Below are 17,840 nucleotides of genomic sequence, written 5' to 3' on the forward strand. Positions count from 1 at the left end.
TAGGCACAATAGCTCTTTGAACCTCATGTTTGAGGTCCACATGTATTCAGAATTAACCTCACTGAAATAGTAGACAAGAAGATTTTATAAATGTTTAAATTCTGTTTTACAATAAAGATGCACAGCACTACCTGACAGAAGCCACTGTATTCTTTGTAGATAGCGTTGCAACACCTTCTCCATTTGTTCAGTGTAGATTTCCAGTTCTTTAGATTGAACCTGCAGATGTTTCACAACCCCCTGGAAAATTCAGTTTGTACAAAAGCATCTTACGTCAACAGGTATGAGCTCTGTGGCTATATATGCAGTATCAGCAACAGAAATCAGGGTGATTAGTTGTTTGCCTTTTTTTTTTTTTTTTTTTTTCTCTTTAACTCTATGAAATAGTGTAAGAAAATTTTTGTGGCTCTGTCACTACTAAAAAACTGGTTTACCCAAATTAGGAAAGCCTAGTTCTAATCTCAGCCAGTTGCATCGAGCAACAAAATTATATAACATGGCTGGACAGGTGCTTATGTTGCATTCCTTCTGACATTTTTTGTAGATATAATAGACCAATAATACCCTGGACTTAACTTGCTATGTTTCTCTGGTAATTGCACAAACCAAACCAATCAATATCAATTAGTTTCCTAGTTTCCACTCTCATGATATTCCAAAGCCTTACGTACAAAGAAATTTTAAAATTATTATTCATGCTGGATGAGCAGAAGAGTTGCCATACATTCCAAAGATCCCATGTAGTTTGCATTTCAAATATACTAAATATTTTTGTGGTGAACAGAAAGCTAGAGAAAGTCTTCTATTAGCAAGGTGGTTTAGAACAGAAAATAATGGAGGAAAGTGGAAAACACACATTACATTCGCATTCCACAAACACTGATTATCATGTACTATCTTTAGCAAATATAAAACATTTCAGCAATGTAGGTATATGACATCTGCAAAACTTACATTGACTTCTACACTAGGGAAGATAGTGCAGTATTTTGCTGATACTTTCTTGTGCAGAGACTCCACAATTTTCTTTCGGTGAGTACAGCTTGGACCAAACATCAGTCTGGGCAACTCCAGTTTAAGTTTTTTAATACTGTACTTATTCAGCCACTTGTAAGAAAAACAAATGGAGCAATTGTTTTTGTGTAAATATTAAAACTGCTTAAATAACATGTTGTACATAATCACAATTAACACGTTCAAATAATTCATGTTAAGAATTCTAAAATGGCTATTTATTGATAAGGAACAAAATACCTCTTTGCTTGAACAGATTTCCTCTTTTTTTGGCAATGTAACAGAGGGAACACTCTTTCTTGTGCACATTGTCTTTGGATACTTTCGGTATACTGTACCTAGCAAGAAAATGAACAAAGTAGTATTGGGAACCTTAGGTTACCTCTTCATAGCCCTTCATACATGACTTCATAGCTCTTTTGAAGTTACATATTGGTAAAACAAAACAAAACAAACAGCCAAACAAAAAGACACCTACTATTTCACACACAGTTTTTCATTTTACAAAAATGGAAAGTTTCTATAAAAAAGTGACTTCTAAAGAAGCCATTTAGCTTTAAAAATTACCTTAAAAAGTAAAATCTTCTATTCACCTAACTCGTGGCATTTTTTCTTAAAACATCTTTGACCAGAAGATCTCAAAGTACTTTACAAAAAACGATTAAAACACTCACTACTATTTGATAAATGAAACTCAATTCCATTCACTATTTAAAGCTCACTGATCATATGTGAATTTGCATCCAAACTGTTTGATAATACAAAGACTGATAATAAAAAGGCTTCACCAATAATATCATGGTAACACATACCCACATTTCTTCCTTTATCAGTATAGAATACTGACACAGAACACTCTGTCTGTTTCCTTGATTTATATTTTCTTTTATTCTCAGTCTGAGGCCATTTTTTTATTGTTTGTACTACAAATAAAAAAAATACAAATTCTCATTTAATTTAGCAAAGTGTAAAACTGACATGTAACCCAGTTCTTCAGTTCATAACTTCCTATTGCCACAATTATACATACTTAATTTTCTTAGATACTGGTCAAGAAAAATCCATATTATAGAACTAGTCATGCTCATTTCATACAAATGGAACCGTAACCTTTACAACTTATAAATTAGCATCAGGAGGAATGTCACATGGTATAACCTGAAAAGATTAGGGGCTCAGAAGAAGTATAGTATGTATTAGAAAAGCCAGTCGTCGTTGCACACAGTAGCTCATACGCAAATATGAATCCAGATTTGTAAACACTGCTGTTTAGGAATGAATCAATAGATATCAAGGCCCAAATTTAGTGCAAAATTTAAAAACAAAACAAACAACAAGAAAAACACCTCTGCAGATGTTAACAAAGATGCAAAGAACAAAGAGTGGGAAAATTATAAAAATAGGGGAGGAAGGAATTGGACTTTAATTAACCAACAGTGACTGGAATAAATTTAAGAACTGTTCTATACACCAGTAGTAGCTGCAAGAGAGAGCACTGAGGATAACCTGATGTTTGTGTTGGAGTTTTCTTTCATTGCTGGATCATAAAGAGAGCAGCATATTAAGAACAATTGGCTACAACAATACTAACAGAAATATTATATATTGAACTAGTAACATAAATCTCTGAATTGTTGAGCCTTTGATAAGAATGGAGTGTGAATTAAAAACCAAGATAAGTGAGGTTTTAATTGTCTTCAAAGTTATGACAAAAGGGAGGCTCTACTTTCTGCCACACACACATTTCCTGCTACAGGATGAACATTCAATCAAAGAACCTGGAAATAGTTATGTATGTGGGCACTGTTCCTTCCTCTCCCAACCTATATGTAATCTAGATACATTACAACTAAAACTCATACAGAATTATTTCAAAAACAACTCCAATGTCTCCTGTCACTCTGACTACAGGTTAAAATTGCTAATGTTTCTAAAAGTTTAAAATAAAATATCTCAATTCTAATTTAATACTTTCTTCTAAGCAAAACCCAAACAAACTAAAGACAAAAAGCTCCTAATCCATACAGACCTGGTGGAATTTCTGCTTTTGCACTAGTAGGACGCCATGCCAATACTCTTATGGAAGAAGATTTCTCTGCACTGTGGTTTTCTTTAATATACTACATAAGCATAGATAATAAAAAATAAAAAGTATTTCAACCATATCGTAATTACATAAATTATTAAAAACTGGAACTATCCTTCATAATTAATTCTAATTCTTGTTTCATTCTGTCTCTTCTGACTAGTCAGTAGTAATTTACACTCCCAAGTGGTAAGCACTGGCCAGATTTGCCCACTCTCTCAAAACAGATACATACATGTACATGTACGCTGTCAAAATTAATGAGGAAAGCATCAGCAAAGCCCAAGGGTCTCAGAAGTAGTATAACTCAATGGAAATAAGCACAGGGAGCAGGAAACAAATCCCAAATCCTATTTCTTGCTTTTTATTACCTCTCTGTGTGGCCAAAGACACACTACTCAACTGCAGCTGTCTCATGTATACATGAACGGGATACCACAAAATTCAGTACTTCCTAGAAGGTCTTGCTAAATAAAAGTAACTTGGTAAAACACATTTCTGCTTTGCCTTTGCTTGTATTAAACACTAATTTTTTAAGGTCAGAGGAGGAATTATTTAGATAATTGTAGATACTACAGTATTGTTTAATTACTACAATTCTATTTAATTAGCAGGATTTATTAAGATGTACTTGTCTGTTTATGTAGCACCTTGAATGCAAATTAAAATGTAAATTCAGAGTAGTATCACTGTACTGTTTTTACTTCCTTCAAATTTTCAGCTTAAGCACTTCTTTCACAAAGACCAGCATGAGCTGGGTAGAGTCATTAATTAAAACAGACAATCTTAAAAATAAGACTTTGAAGAATTTCAAACCATTCTAGCCAGGCTCAGAGCTGTGGGTTTTGGAGATAGCAGCTTCTGTGGCTTTCTTTTCTCTTTTGTCACAAGCATGCTTGAGCTTGCTTCTGGTACAAATGGGTTAGCAGACTGATTTCCTGAACGTTGCTTTAAGGATTCCACTAAGAATGCACACTGAAATGGAAGTTCACACTGTTCAGTAATTCATATACATGAAATTTAAGTAAATGACATTTCAAGGACAGACACCCTGTATTTATTATTTTTATAGTAAATAATACAAATAGAAAAAGTACTAATCTGGTAATGCTTAACGCCTCTAACTTCTTTGTACTGTGTTTGCTCAAACACACAGGAGGAAAAACCTCTGTGGTCTGAGCAAACATTCTAATAGAAAATGCAATGCTATATGCATCAAAACCAGAACAAATAGGAGGAAGATGAACCTAATACATTCAACTATTAAACTATAATATCAAATATGTCAATATCCTATTAAGTATCCATTGACTTTTCTTTAAAAACAGAACCAAACAAAACAACAACAGATTTTTGTCTCAGACTTGCATTCAACAAATTGCTATGACCTCTGGACAGATAATCTCACTGTGTATACCTTTCTCATCACACTTTTATAAGAAACAGCTGTCATAATGCCAGTCTGGCTGCACCACCTCAGCAAATTTGTTGGATAACTTTAGAAAAAGTACATTTAATATTGAGAGAGGTTGTCTAGTTCTACACCTTTAGTACACTTTTGTGCCAATAACGCAATAACACTCCCTCTGCTGTGCTTTGTAGGAGTAAATGAACAATTAATTCTACTTGAGAAGAACTCATCATAGGGCTAGCCACAAAGATGAGAATTGCTTCAGTCGTAAACTCCTTGTATTTGCTAGGAAACCACAGACAGTCCAACATCATTCACTGCAGTGCTACTGTATAACTGCTTTCTACTCCATGTTTGCTCTACAGTGACAATTCTCACATTCTAGAGCATTCCTCCCCATCTTACAAGGGTTTTCATTTTGTCCAATCTTCTGCAATGACAGCTACACGAACACTGTGGATTTTTTTTCTAAAGAAAAACAGAATTTAAAAAGATATATAATTCATACCTTTTGGGAGTAGTTGTTTGCTTTTTCAATTTCAGACACAATAACAGTGATATCATCACTTTCAAAAATACCTGATAACCAAATATATGCTAATCAGCATTTTAAAATGTTATATATATAAAGTATACAACAATTTGTAGAACATGTCAAATATCAATGAAAAGAACCAGAAAGCCTTCTTTTCCAGTAGGTCCAGGCAGTTTGGACCTACTACATTAGTAAATACATTTTAATTGTATACCTTAAAATATCTAGCAGAAAATAGTGAATTTTAATAGAAAAAAACAAATTCCTGCATTAATGATGCATTATAATATTCTGCAAGACAGCTAAAAGCCTTAATCAAACTAAGACCTGTTTATATCTCAATACTACTGTAGTATTATCACATCCTAAAAACTAAACAACTTGTTTGGGGGAAAATACATTAACGTATATTATTTGCTTAATGAAAAAGAACTAAGTGCTGGCTTTCTTTTTCACATACCTGCTTCTCCAAACCAATGAAATCTCCCATTGGCTGCATGTACTATTTCTTTAAAAGCGATGGCAGTTTCAGTTGGGTTAGCATAGCGGGCTGGAATAATCCCACTGGAGTCAACATCTTCCATTACACTGAACAGACAGACATGAAGCTGCAAATCAAAACCTCTGCAAGCCTCAGCCATATAGGTACTGATTAAGTGCTGCAAAGCAAAAAAAAATAAATAAAAATCAGTAGCAACTCTGTACCTCAGATGAGCTTCCATCTACTCCACTGTTTTCTGAACTGATGAACAAACAGTGCCCAGCATGTGCAATTCAGTGCAGGAATACACCCTGAGTAGCTGAATGCATCCTTAAATCATGTATATACGCAAAAGCTAATGCTGTTATTACTAGTGACAACACCAACTGCACTGCTGCAGCCAAGAATTGAGTTGGGGTAGTTATAAGAATCAAAACCACAAGGTGATGGTCTTCAAGCTACCCATGCACTGTAGCAAAGAAGTAGGGATGGAAATTATTCATTTGGACTTTCTGTATGCATCTGTCATTCTCTTGTTTTCTCCATAGGCTTTTAACAATTTCTTGTGTTTGCCCAGAATTTCCAGAAGTTTAGTAACAAAGGCAAGACAGGCAAGACACACATAGTTAAGCCAATTGGACTACTCTGAGTTCCGAAGTTCTAGGCAGTGCAAGTGGCTCAACAGCAACAGAGTACACACACTGTGAAAATACAACCAAACAGCTGACTATTGTTATTAAAAATAGAAGCTGTTTCTATATAGTGTACTATGAAATTTCACTGTAAAATTATCTGTGACTTTTATACCATTTTATCATAAGGAAATGATATAATACAAAAATCTGAGTGGGCTTCTTCAAATTAAGAAATATGCAGTGAAATGATAGCCACAGCTGGAGTGAGACAAAGAGCTTAAAAACACTTCTAGAGTTTTCTGATTCACATACTATTAATAGTTACTACCTCCAACACATAAATAGTGACTGCAGAAAGAAGGGTCTGAGATACCAACATTTGTGCTGGCTTAGATAAGTAAAGAAGTATTCCACCAACAAGCTATAGTAAGTAGCCAAAAAAAAAAAGAAAAAAAAAGATAAATACAGTTGAGATTAATTCTGATAGGAACTTTCAGAAGAGCTGTAAAACCTGTGATGATACTCACTGTTTCCTGATCAGGTATTCCAGTAGTCAAGAGGTAAAGTCCTTGTGATTTGTGTTTATCTTTATATTTGAAGTCTACTTCAACAGCTTGCCTGAGAGCACTCATGAAATTTCTACTCCCTCTGCATTGCAAGCTCAACACCCACCTAAGAATAAGTTTACAGTTCAAAGAATTAATCTAGAAAAGCTTTTGTTTCTGCATAAAGCAGTAAGAAAACTAAGAATCTTTACTAACACTGCTCTGGAGTCTGAAATTTTTGACAATGACATCCAGTAAAACCAGATTATACAAGGATCCAAATCACTTGTTCTAGTTTCTGTATTGCAACCATGACAAAGTAGTTTTTAAGATAAGATTCGAAGCACAGAGATGAAGACAAAATGTAAGAGAAGAACTGACAGGAATAAAAGAAAACCACAGATGTATAATGAAATCACTGAAGATATAATTCCACAGAGAAATGTGGGATTTGGTTCCAGTGTATGAGGGGAAAAACATGGTTTAAATTCCAGATCTCAACTGAATTTGAAATAGTTTTAAATTCTTCATGTAACCTGTGCATTTCTTAAAAACTTCTCTAGTCATGTACATACGTATTCTGGATACACATGAAATACAAAGTCACTAGGACATACTGAACTTTATGACACTGCTTTCACAACAAACCATCATAAACAATCACTGTAGAACAGTTCATGTCAAATTATTTTTGTGATATGGTAAACATGACAATTTTCTAAACTGTTTGCAATACCAATTAATTATGTTTCTCTGTTACATCTGTTTTATGATATCTATGTTCACTTAATTCAGAAGTATAAGAAAGTTATTTCATCCTACCTCCAAGCTTTTTGTAAGTTTTCTGGTTGAGAAGGAACTAGTTCCAGCTGCCAAGGCACAATGTCACTCCCAAATCTTTTACAGAAATATAATAGCAATTAATTTTCATAGAACAAAGAAAAGGATTGAATGAATTCTTAAAAAAAAAATAATAATGGTTTGGGTTATTAAGAGGTAAAATTTTCTGTTTCAAATCATTTAGTTATTCCAATTTATCCATCACTCAGGGGTTGTCAGAATTTCAAAGCAGCAGGCCAGATTGCATTTTTCTTTCTTGAACAGGATGCTAATGAGCTAGTAAAAGTTCAGAAGAAGACAGAAAGGCTTGCAATTAAAAAAAAAAAAAAAAAAAAAAAGAACACCCACAAAACCAAACACCCCCAATACCCCAAACCAGTAACACTGAGACGCTGCCTTCATGACTCTGCTCTCCTCTCCTACCAAATTTGGAACTCCACGAGTTGTTGTCTCTTTTTTACCTGTTATTCAGGAACCTGCCCAGCTGCTGTTCAGCAGTTGTGCCATATATTTCTCACTACCAACATGAGTATGGATTTTTAGTACTATTAAACAGTAAAGAAGTGTTGGAGTTACTGTAAAATTTAAAGGGCACTCTCAGTAATACTGAGACACTTCCAAAACCCTCATCCAGTAAAAGTTTCTGCCATGTGAATTGATACTGTTGTTATGAACAAAATAACAGAAAGAGAATTTGATTCAATCAGTTTCCGTGCCCCCCCACCCCCCACAAATGATTTTTAATTACTAATTTGGTCTCTGTACATCTGGTCCATAAATCTATTCAATAAAGTTATATCAGTGTTCTTCTCGCAATTACTTCATCATAAAATCTGAAATACTACCAGTAATCTAAAACATGCCCATTAGTAATGAGTCTATCAGCATCCTTCTTTCATTGCAAAGTATTTTAAAAGATAGTCTTAAGTAGCTGCTTACGCTATAATATTGAAGTAATCCTTATCTGACATTTGTTCCTCAAGTAAAAGTCGCAAATAATGTTGGATATGGATGATGTACATAGAGTTTGTCGCTGATATATCAACAAGTATAACCACCCTGTGTAAGAAACATGTTATTTGTCAAAAGAACTTAATTACATTTTTTAAATCTTCACTGCACTCTTTAGCTCACCAAGAAAAGCATCTTCTAGCTATGTATAAAAATAAAGATGATCTATGTAAGAAAAAATAACCTGCAGAACATCAGGTGAGTTTTTTTTAAAAACAATAACAAAAAAATCTGTCTTCCTTAAGCTGTACAGTAATCAGGGTACTGGCGCATGTAGTGCTATATTGGCTGTTGAACCCTGAACAGCTCCTCTTTCTTCTCTGTAATTGAATATCCAGAACATGGCTGAAACATGTGGGTGTTATCCAACAAGAAGAGTTGTTGGATAGTTCATTTTTCTTTCTCCAACCATCATTCAACAAACATATAATATCATTCCAAAGATAAATGGAATGTTTTCTCCCAGTAATTCCATGATAGACAGGCTGCTCAGGTATCGACTGATTGATGTTATCTGGTACACGTTACCTATTTTGAAGAAAAGTGTTAATGATGATCACCTTCAGTATGGTCACATATGAGATTGTGCTTGTAAACACAATGCAGGATGGTCAGTGTTAACAGACAGGAGATACCTTTGGAGCAGTGGTTATGAAAAGAATCACAGATGTGATAGACAGTCAGCGGGACAAGAGTTCCCAACACAATATAATCACCAGATGGACCAGAAGGGCTAATTCAGTCCTTAATGAATGAATGAGGAGATCTCTAGTAACAGAGGCCTCAGCTATCTTGTCCGAAATTTCATATTCAAAGTTTGTAAACCAAACAATAAGAGCATTTATGCAACTGATGTTGGATGGGAGACCTCTGGTAAAGACTCAGACACAATGTAAATAAATGTTGTTATTATTATTGAGGATGATCCTCAAACAAAGTTAGGTACAGATCTCAAAACACATTCAGAGAAAACTTTTTTTTTTTTTTTTTTTTTAATTGGTATATCTACACTGACATTTGTCATCTGGCACTTGAATGCACCTTACTAAGTGGTGGAGGCAGAAGGTATTTGGTAAGTTGAAATTCATTTTCTGATAAGAATCCATAAGAGGATGTGAAGAAATACTCTGGTATAAATACTAATAGCATGGGTTGAAACCTGATGTAAAAACTACATTTGTCCAGAAACAGCAGTTTCTGTTTGTACATGTGCGTGATTTAAGACAGAAGATGTCCCTAGATAACTCAAATTTAAGAGCCTCATCCTGTTTCTTGGAAATTGCACAGTTTTCTTAACTGACAATCATTGGATTCAGTAAATTCACTACATTATTAAATACAAGAGTATCAGCATCAGTTGTCAAACATGGATTGCTTGCACTGGTTGTATCTGCAATTACCACTTCTGCATATGATTTTTTTCTGCCCTGCATTCCTGAGTGCTCACTTACACAAAAAGGAAAGGTTGACAAATGAGAATTATCACCAATATACAGAATACAACTGTCAGAATACCATACCTCTTTTCATAAACACTTCCCCATATTCTTCTGCTAGCAACGGACAGCCAGTTGATTCGTTTTTCATAGATTCTTACCATTTTGGCAAGGAGTTTCTGTGAATAAATATAGAAAGCTTACGATTTCTTCAACAGCATTTTAAGTAGTTTGTTAACAGATCATTTCAACTAAAAACATATAATTCTTTAACACAATATCAATTTGAAGACATTAGGGCAGTTTAACCAAACTCTACAGAGTATGAACTTTTCAAGCATATGCATGCACTACATGCATGAGGTCAAGTCAATCTAGAAAAGGACATGAAATTCAGAAAACAACTACAACATAGCACTGTTTTGGTGCACAAAATACGAATATCTACCAGGAATCAAAAAATCAGATGCTGCTTTCATGTCAGCCAGTTAGACTTTACAGTCAGACCACAAAATGGAGTTCTACAGATTTCTTATCCCTCCTCCCTTTTAAAGGAATATTTGTCCTGCCTGGCAGCATTCTCATAGCCCTTCCTCAGCAGAGTAGTATGGAAGAGAGCAAAGAGAAAAGAACAAACCACTATATAACATCTTGACTACCAATATCCCCAGGCAGCTTCTATTTCATTAAACTTCTACTCTCTGATACTCTGCATTCTTACCAAGGAGGAAATGCTCAAGAATCACTACTGCCTGTAAGAATTCCATCTGCCTTCACTGTGTTACCTGTATATATAATCTCCACTTCTTCCACACTCACAGGAGTACTCAAAGATCTTCAATATCCCATACAGTGTAAAAGTTCTCCTGGCATGACAGTAGTTTTAAGACTACCTATACAGTAATATTGTCAGTGGCAAATATCTAAAAATCCTAATCTAAATCTAAAACTCCCTAACCTAATAATGTTCTTAATTCATATACAAGCTTGAACAGAAAACTCTAGTAACGGCCTTGGTATCCTCTTGAAGAAAGTCTGACAACTGCCAACCAGGCTGAAGGCAAATGCAAAACTGGATAAGTTTGTGCAGCCAGTTCAGAAACTTAAGGTGAATGTGAGGGATGTCGGAAAACAATGTGTAATGCAGCTGGAAGGAGGCAGAAGGAAAATAGTAAGAAGACATGTTAGAGCATTGTCTTAGACATCAATCTTATCTGTTCTTCAGACTGAACACAATTCCAGTTGTGCTTAACACAAATGAAGAACACCTTTTGGAATAAAGAGCTGCTCTAACCTGAGGCAACGCAATCAGTAATTAAATATTTGGTGTCATTCTAGAGGGAAGCTTTAGAAGAGAGCTTCACAAACAGTGCTGTACATGGTGTCACTGGTGAATTCAATAAGAACAGGGAAATTCCTGATTAAATCTTGTTTGCCGCTATAAATGCCTTTGTGCATAATTTTTCATACCATGCAACAACTTTTATTTCATGTAACAATCATCCACACTTGCTGCTACAGTACTTCCTAGAATGCTCTTCTTGTATGCCTCGAGTCCTTCGTGGCCTAGCCAGTAACAATTAGCCATTCTTTTTCATAAGACTTGTTTGACCTCCAAAGAGATAAAATAGAAATTTATTTTTTAATGATTAAACTAAGATAAAATGGGATAGTTTTGTTAAAGCAAGGAAGAGTCCTCTATTCCACTATATCCTTTCAATGTACAGGTTAAAAGATTCATATATACGGTATGGGTAAAATAATGTAAATACACCCTTATACACAAATCACAAAATGCACGTTGCTATATTTATGAGTAATAAATAAATTATGAGTTCACTGATGAACTTCTTCTCTCACTTACCCTTCTTCCTCACTACCACATCAAGCTAGGTCCCAAATCCAGCCAGATGGCTGCAGACTCGCATGGACAGCTGTCTGCATGTGAATCCCTGCAGTACTTATGTATCATGAAAATTCACATGAAATAATTAGATAGTAATCCAGCCCTGCTGAAGCCATGTCACTACAGACAACTCACCTGATAGTTGTATAATACTGGCAGGTCAACATGGATATTTTTCACAGTTCCATCATGCCATTCAAACTGCATCATCACTTTCTAGAAAGATAAATAATATTTTACATGTTTACAGAAACCTATAGGCTGCACTAGCATGGAATTCCTTCCTGGGTTATTTTTGAGAATAATATAAGCATCTGGTTTGAATACACAACTCCAATTTCAGTTAAAGCCTGCAGGATTTCGTTATCTCATAAAGCACCAATTTAGTTGGAAAAATGTAGCAGTACAAAGGAAAAAAAAAAAAAAAAGAAGAAGAAACAGGTCCCCATCACTTGCCTCATGCAGAGTTGATGATACTGTTTTTTGAAGAATTGGTACAAATTCTTCCACAGGAGAGAAAGCATTGGGAGCCAAAACTTGATAAAGGTTTAACTTCTTAGCTATAGCAAGGAACAAAGACATTAAATAAAACATGTTTTCCATCTTTAATTCCTGTTTCATACCTGTTAAGCTTTCCTTTCTGTGCTACCTTTCAATCCATTTGTCTTTAACCAGTCTGTTGAAGTTTTGGCCAGGAAGCATGGTGTTTGAATAACTAATGGTCCTTCATGCTTTGGAGGCTTTGGTAGGAAGCTGGAAGTTGCTGTATTTGCAAATTCTGTGGAAACCTAAAATGGATTTTAAGAAAAACTCTTACAAGTTTTAGTATACTTTTTTCTCCACCTTAATCCTAAATATCCAGCATAGAATATTTGTTTTACTTATGCTCACTGGAGTGCTGAGATTTCAATAATCAAAATACTTCAAAAATTGCTACCATTGGTTCTCCAACAAATAGGTTTTGTGGAACAGTGCTCCATTAAATTGACTGTATTGGCCACAATGCAAAAATCAGCAGGGGAAATGAAAACATCATGGTCGTATGTACTGGCTGGAAAATAGCCAGTTGTTTCTCTAAGACAAGGCAGAAAAAGATCTTCGTTGTACACACACCAAATCATTCTCCATTTCCTACTCATCCAAGCATAGAGTCAAAATGAAACACATTCTACTTCCATTCACACCAATGGAAACAAGTCAACAAACTCCTGTGAGACATTATAACTCTTACTTAAAAATGGGTAAGAGACCTTGCTTTTATGAGTGGATGGAAGTTTGTGGAGATGCTTTTTCATACAGAAGGCTTGACTAGTAAGTTTCTGAAATGATGTGCTTTTATTTGGGGATATAGGACCTTCTAAGTTTTTTCTAGATAACTTCTGTTCCCTGTTTAGTCTATATGGTCTTTAGTAATTATGAGGTTGGAAGAGAGATAAGTCTATGCACTTTCACTATATACACCCAAAAGGCAGGATGAGAGGGAACAGAGCTAGAAATATTATTCACAGATGACACGTATGCCTCCAACCTGGAGGCATAGAGACATACAAGGGCACCTGATGGAAAATTTCACTCCCTATTTAAAAGTAAACGTCCACTTCACACAATTGCTTTCACACAGTAGTGACAGAGTAGTGATACAGACTATTTTGTTGATATAAAAATTCCTCCACAGCCATAGATTTGTAGAACAGTGCTGCCAAATTTCTAGCATGAAAGATTGTCAATCATATGTGAACTCAGCAAATTTCTAAAATTCGAGGCTTACGGATGTGCAAAGATGAGAGTAAGGCAAAAGAGAGATGCATATTTCCATTTAAGACCATCTGCACAGGGTCAAAGAAAAATACAAATAAATAACCTATCAAAACAAAGCAGAACTAGAAATTCACCAAACACTCCATAAAAAGAGGAAAAATCACAGGAGATTCTTTTACTTTCTCATCCAAAGTTCATCAAGAGCACTTTGAATTTATTTTATTGAAGAAAAGACATTTTGGAGAACATCTAGCAAAATGGCTCCTTTGCTAGTTTTGGCCTTATTTTGCTCTTCCAATGGATGGCCAAAATATAATATCCAGGCTTTTCTTATCACAATATCCAAGTAATCACATTCATTTTTTTTTAATATTGTGAATGCTAAGAAATTCTACCTCTAATACTTCAAAGTACATTTGAAAACAAAATATATACACATACATCTGCTATTCTACTGGTAAGTGAGCCACCAATTTGCCTTTGAAAATTTTGTTTGATACTCTTGAGCAGATCCTTAGCCTTCTGGCATTCTTGAAGTAGCAGATAAAGATCACTACTATCAGAAATCTGTATATATGAAAAAAAGGGGGAGAAAATAAGTTAACTGCTATTCAAATACCAGCTAAGCACAGCTTTCTTATTTGATGGATATGCATTCATATAAGACTGCCTGGCATTGAAGAATAGAACATAAATGTACCCAACACACTACATATAGAAGTTATTCAAAAAAATATATAATTTGATTATTGTTTTGAGTCAGTGTACAATAAATTCATCACTAGTTTAATCTTATTCATCAGCTTTGAGTCAGTGAGAAATATTTGCAATTTACAAAAACATTTTTAGTCACAGAAAGAATTAACCACAGGTTTATTGACCACATCCTCAGCACTTGTCAGACCAAGAACTTTAGAACCAGGTATTGCCATAAACTTCTATGAAGATGATAAGTAGTTTACCTTCTAAGAGTAAAGAATCATCAAATAGATGGGAGAAAAATCCTTTACCTCTCTGGCTGTCACCTACCTCTCCCTTTGAAGAGTAGCAATGATAACGGCCTCTTACATGTTCTGCAAGGTTCTTTAGAACTGCCTACATATATAAATAGGAAGAAAAATAATTACTCCAATTTGGTAATCTCTTTTGATAACGTGGGTTGTTAGTATTCAATTCTCAACTAGAGATAGAGAAGAAATCTTTTAAGATACATGTAGCGAGAAAGCCAAAGAAGTAAGATGTTTCCATTGTTTTTTAAAACAGGAGATGTTTTCACTTCTACTTTAAGAGCATGGCTGAAAAACTCAGTAAAGACATTTACAAAACAGGTAATAAGGGGCAATTTCATTCAGTGTGTTTATTAATAAGTTTATTCATTGCATTAAAATGCCAGTTACTTCCTGTGAAGGCCTGCTTGTGCTAGTCAGATCAAAAGTATATCACTGAAGTCAAGAAGTATAAATATTAGGCTCTGCTTCCCCTGCCCACATTTACTTCTAAATTGTATGCTGTTTTTCCACATCATGGTTTTGTATGAACCAAGATGAATAAACAGATGCTCCAAACAAGTTACTTCATTTGTGCAAATCTGCTCTGAAGAAAATACAACTCTACATCAGGAAGTCTTTAATGAGTAGTTTAGCATCTCCACAAAGTATATGAGAGAAGACATTGCAGCTGGATAGGAAATAAATGAAAGGACACTGGAGGAAGTGAGTATCAACACAATTACTTACAAGAGCAGCAGGACTGCTGCAATCATATATAACAACATGAGCCAGAAGTTTTCTCCCCAGCATACATTGCTGAGCATAGTCAGCCAGTATTTCCAAAGGCTGATCAGTGCTGATGTTGATAAATAAATAAACAAGGAGGAAAAAAAGAAAAAGATCTTAGCAATGACAGCAATCAAACAGTGTGGGGGGAAAGGCCATACTGTAGAAGAAAGGGAAGACAACATTAAGGAGAAAGAAATTTGACCTCCCCTTCCCCTTTCAACAATTACTGAGGTACAACTACTGGAGTTTGAGTCTGTCCTGAAAGTCTGAATGTTAATAAGAGCACTAGGATTCTGTTTTGCTTCATAATGACCTGTGGATGAAGTGAGTTCTAAGTTGTTCATTGCTAGCCATGGAAGCTAAAAATCAGGAATTATGTTTTTGCCCCTTCAACAAACTTGAATAGAAAAGTCTTCAACACAGATGTTCAAGTGTATTTACTTAAGTGTATGTCCACTGCTTTCCAAAGGCACCAAATAAAGCAAAACTTTTGCTTTGTGATTAGAATTTACTGACCCCCACAGCTTTCATTCCTGGAATTTTGGTGGCTCTCCATGGCTCATAAAAGGCTTTCCTTCCAGCTACATTTCTGCCAGGGACAGAAATTACTGAAATTTTCACTTGTACATACTATAAACTTCTGCTTTTTGTTCAAAGCAGACCCAAGCAAAACTTGGAACCTTTTAAATGAGCACTTTGTATTCAGTAAATTAGCTGAAATGTAATCTCAATAAACTCTTAAATATCCAACTTGCCAAGCTTACACCATCCCTTTTTTGCACTTTTAAAATAAATACAATATATAAATACAGAGTACAGTAAAAATCCCAGAGCCCTTACTGCAGCCTTTTTCTTGTATCATGGTTCCAGTAAGGCAAGTTTTCAAATGACAACAGTAGAACTGAAGAATTCAGTCCATAATTTATCTAATCTCAGCAGGGCTTGTTGACTGGTTTGTTGTAATCAATCACACATTTCAAGTTTTCCACCAGCACCACTAAGACCACAGAGTGAAGACTGCCTTCCAAAGTTTAATGCTATTTTACAGCAAAATCTAGCTACTCATCTAATCTTCCCAGAAATGTGGACCCTTGCAGTGAGATCCATTGAAGAATTTTTATTGATGTAACACTAGAGCTAACAAACGCTCACAAGATTACTGCATTAGCTGATCTGCAAATGAAAACAGTGACTTTACAGTAGAAGAGATCAGATTTATAAATAGCAAAAGTGGGAAGAATTATTAAAGAAATTCAGTGGTACCAACTTAAAAGATGTAAGACTTGAAACTTAAATTTTCTATTTATTTTTGTATCAAGTTCATATTCTTGTACTAATTCTGTTAAAACTGGTTGTTAGAACAAATAATGGACTTACCAGCTTCCTACAATAATAACCAGAGAATTCAGCTTTTTCATTGTAAGGACATGTTTTAAGGCTTTCAGTAAATTGCAGCCTCCACCAGGGGCCAGCTGCTGTACCCACTGTCTTGCTTCATGTAGCCTATAGGAGAGAAAAAAAAAAAAAAAAGAATATGCACACTCTATCTGCAGATACTGAATAAAATGGACCATGAAGATTACTATAAACCACAGGGGCTGCTAAGATATTTTATATATGAACAATCAGTGTGAAATCACTAACTGCACTTAAAATTCATTTTTTTTCCCTCTTACGAATCACAACAGGCACAAGATGATGAACAGTAATTATTATCTCCAGGAGATTGCTTTAATTACACGAAGACATTGTCTGAAACACCTTTATTTTATAGAGAAACTAAATTACTTACACATGAACATTGATGGTTTTTGGACTCTCCCACAGAGGTGAAATTTCTGTACCAAATGAGAGGCAATACAATTGCTTCTTATAACACAGCTGTTCATCTATTAAACACTAATGAATACAAAGTTTATTAATACATTACTATCCATGCTGCTACTAGTAGTTATTATGTAAAAGAATAAAAACAGAAATTTACTAAGAGTAGTTGCAGTAATGTTTTCAGCTCTTGCAGAGAAAAGCTTCTACAGGAAGTCATACAGATTAAAGTATTTCCTAAGGAGTACTCAAACAAAACCTGCAAACTTATGATAAACTAGCCAATTTGTTAATGAAGGCAGGGAATACTTGTTCTACTGGTATTTTTTTCTCTTCAGTTGATGTCCATATAAAATAGAACATACTGATCTAGAAGGGGCATGTTCACCCACCAATAAATTACAGAAAATGTTGAATATAATATATTCATGGATAGGGCTAAACAACAGATCAGGCATTAGGGCTAAGCCAACCAAATTTGAGTTTTCTTAAAGCAGCTTTATTTAAAATGCACAAGTGAAAAATGCAGAAAATACAAATCAATTTTAAATAATTTCTGATTGCAGTACATGAAGTTCTA

At 34.8% G+C, this 17,840-nt stretch overlaps 1 protein-coding gene across 1 annotated transcript in view; it reads right to left on the reverse strand.

Moving 5' to 3' along the window:
* Positions 1-17,840, reverse strand: part of VWA3A (von Willebrand factor A domain containing 3A) — a 43,299-nt gene that overhangs the window by 20,273 nt on the left and 5,186 nt on the right. Inside the window, exons 8-27 of the mRNA XM_084536616.1 lie at positions 17,229-17,335; positions 16,814-16,939; positions 15,395-15,503; positions 14,688-14,753; positions 14,100-14,225; positions 12,550-12,688; positions 12,357-12,460; positions 12,036-12,116; positions 10,079-10,173; positions 8,487-8,606; positions 7,530-7,604; positions 6,690-6,834; positions 5,507-5,705; positions 5,020-5,090; positions 3,917-4,075; positions 3,044-3,134; positions 1,827-1,937; positions 1,255-1,352; positions 955-1,107; positions 132-240 (exon numbers count right to left, since the gene is read on the reverse strand). Coding sequence (XP_084392742.1) covers positions 132-240; positions 955-1,107; positions 1,255-1,352; positions 1,827-1,937; positions 3,044-3,134; positions 3,917-4,075; positions 5,020-5,090; positions 5,507-5,705; positions 6,690-6,834; positions 7,530-7,604; positions 8,487-8,606; positions 10,079-10,173; positions 12,036-12,116; positions 12,357-12,460; positions 12,550-12,688; positions 14,100-14,225; positions 14,688-14,753; positions 15,395-15,503; positions 16,814-16,939; positions 17,229-17,335 — 2,284 coding nt within the window. The remainder of the gene's footprint in view (positions 1-131; positions 241-954; positions 1,108-1,254; positions 1,353-1,826; positions 1,938-3,043; positions 3,135-3,916; positions 4,076-5,019; positions 5,091-5,506; positions 5,706-6,689; positions 6,835-7,529; positions 7,605-8,486; positions 8,607-10,078; positions 10,174-12,035; positions 12,117-12,356; positions 12,461-12,549; positions 12,689-14,099; positions 14,226-14,687; positions 14,754-15,394; positions 15,504-16,813; positions 16,940-17,228; positions 17,336-17,840) is intronic.

Source organism: Aythya ferina (genome assembly GCF_964211825.1).
Source record: "Aythya ferina genome assembly, chromosome: 15".
Lineage (NCBI taxonomy): Eukaryota > Metazoa > Chordata > Aves > Anseriformes > Anatidae > Aythya > Aythya ferina.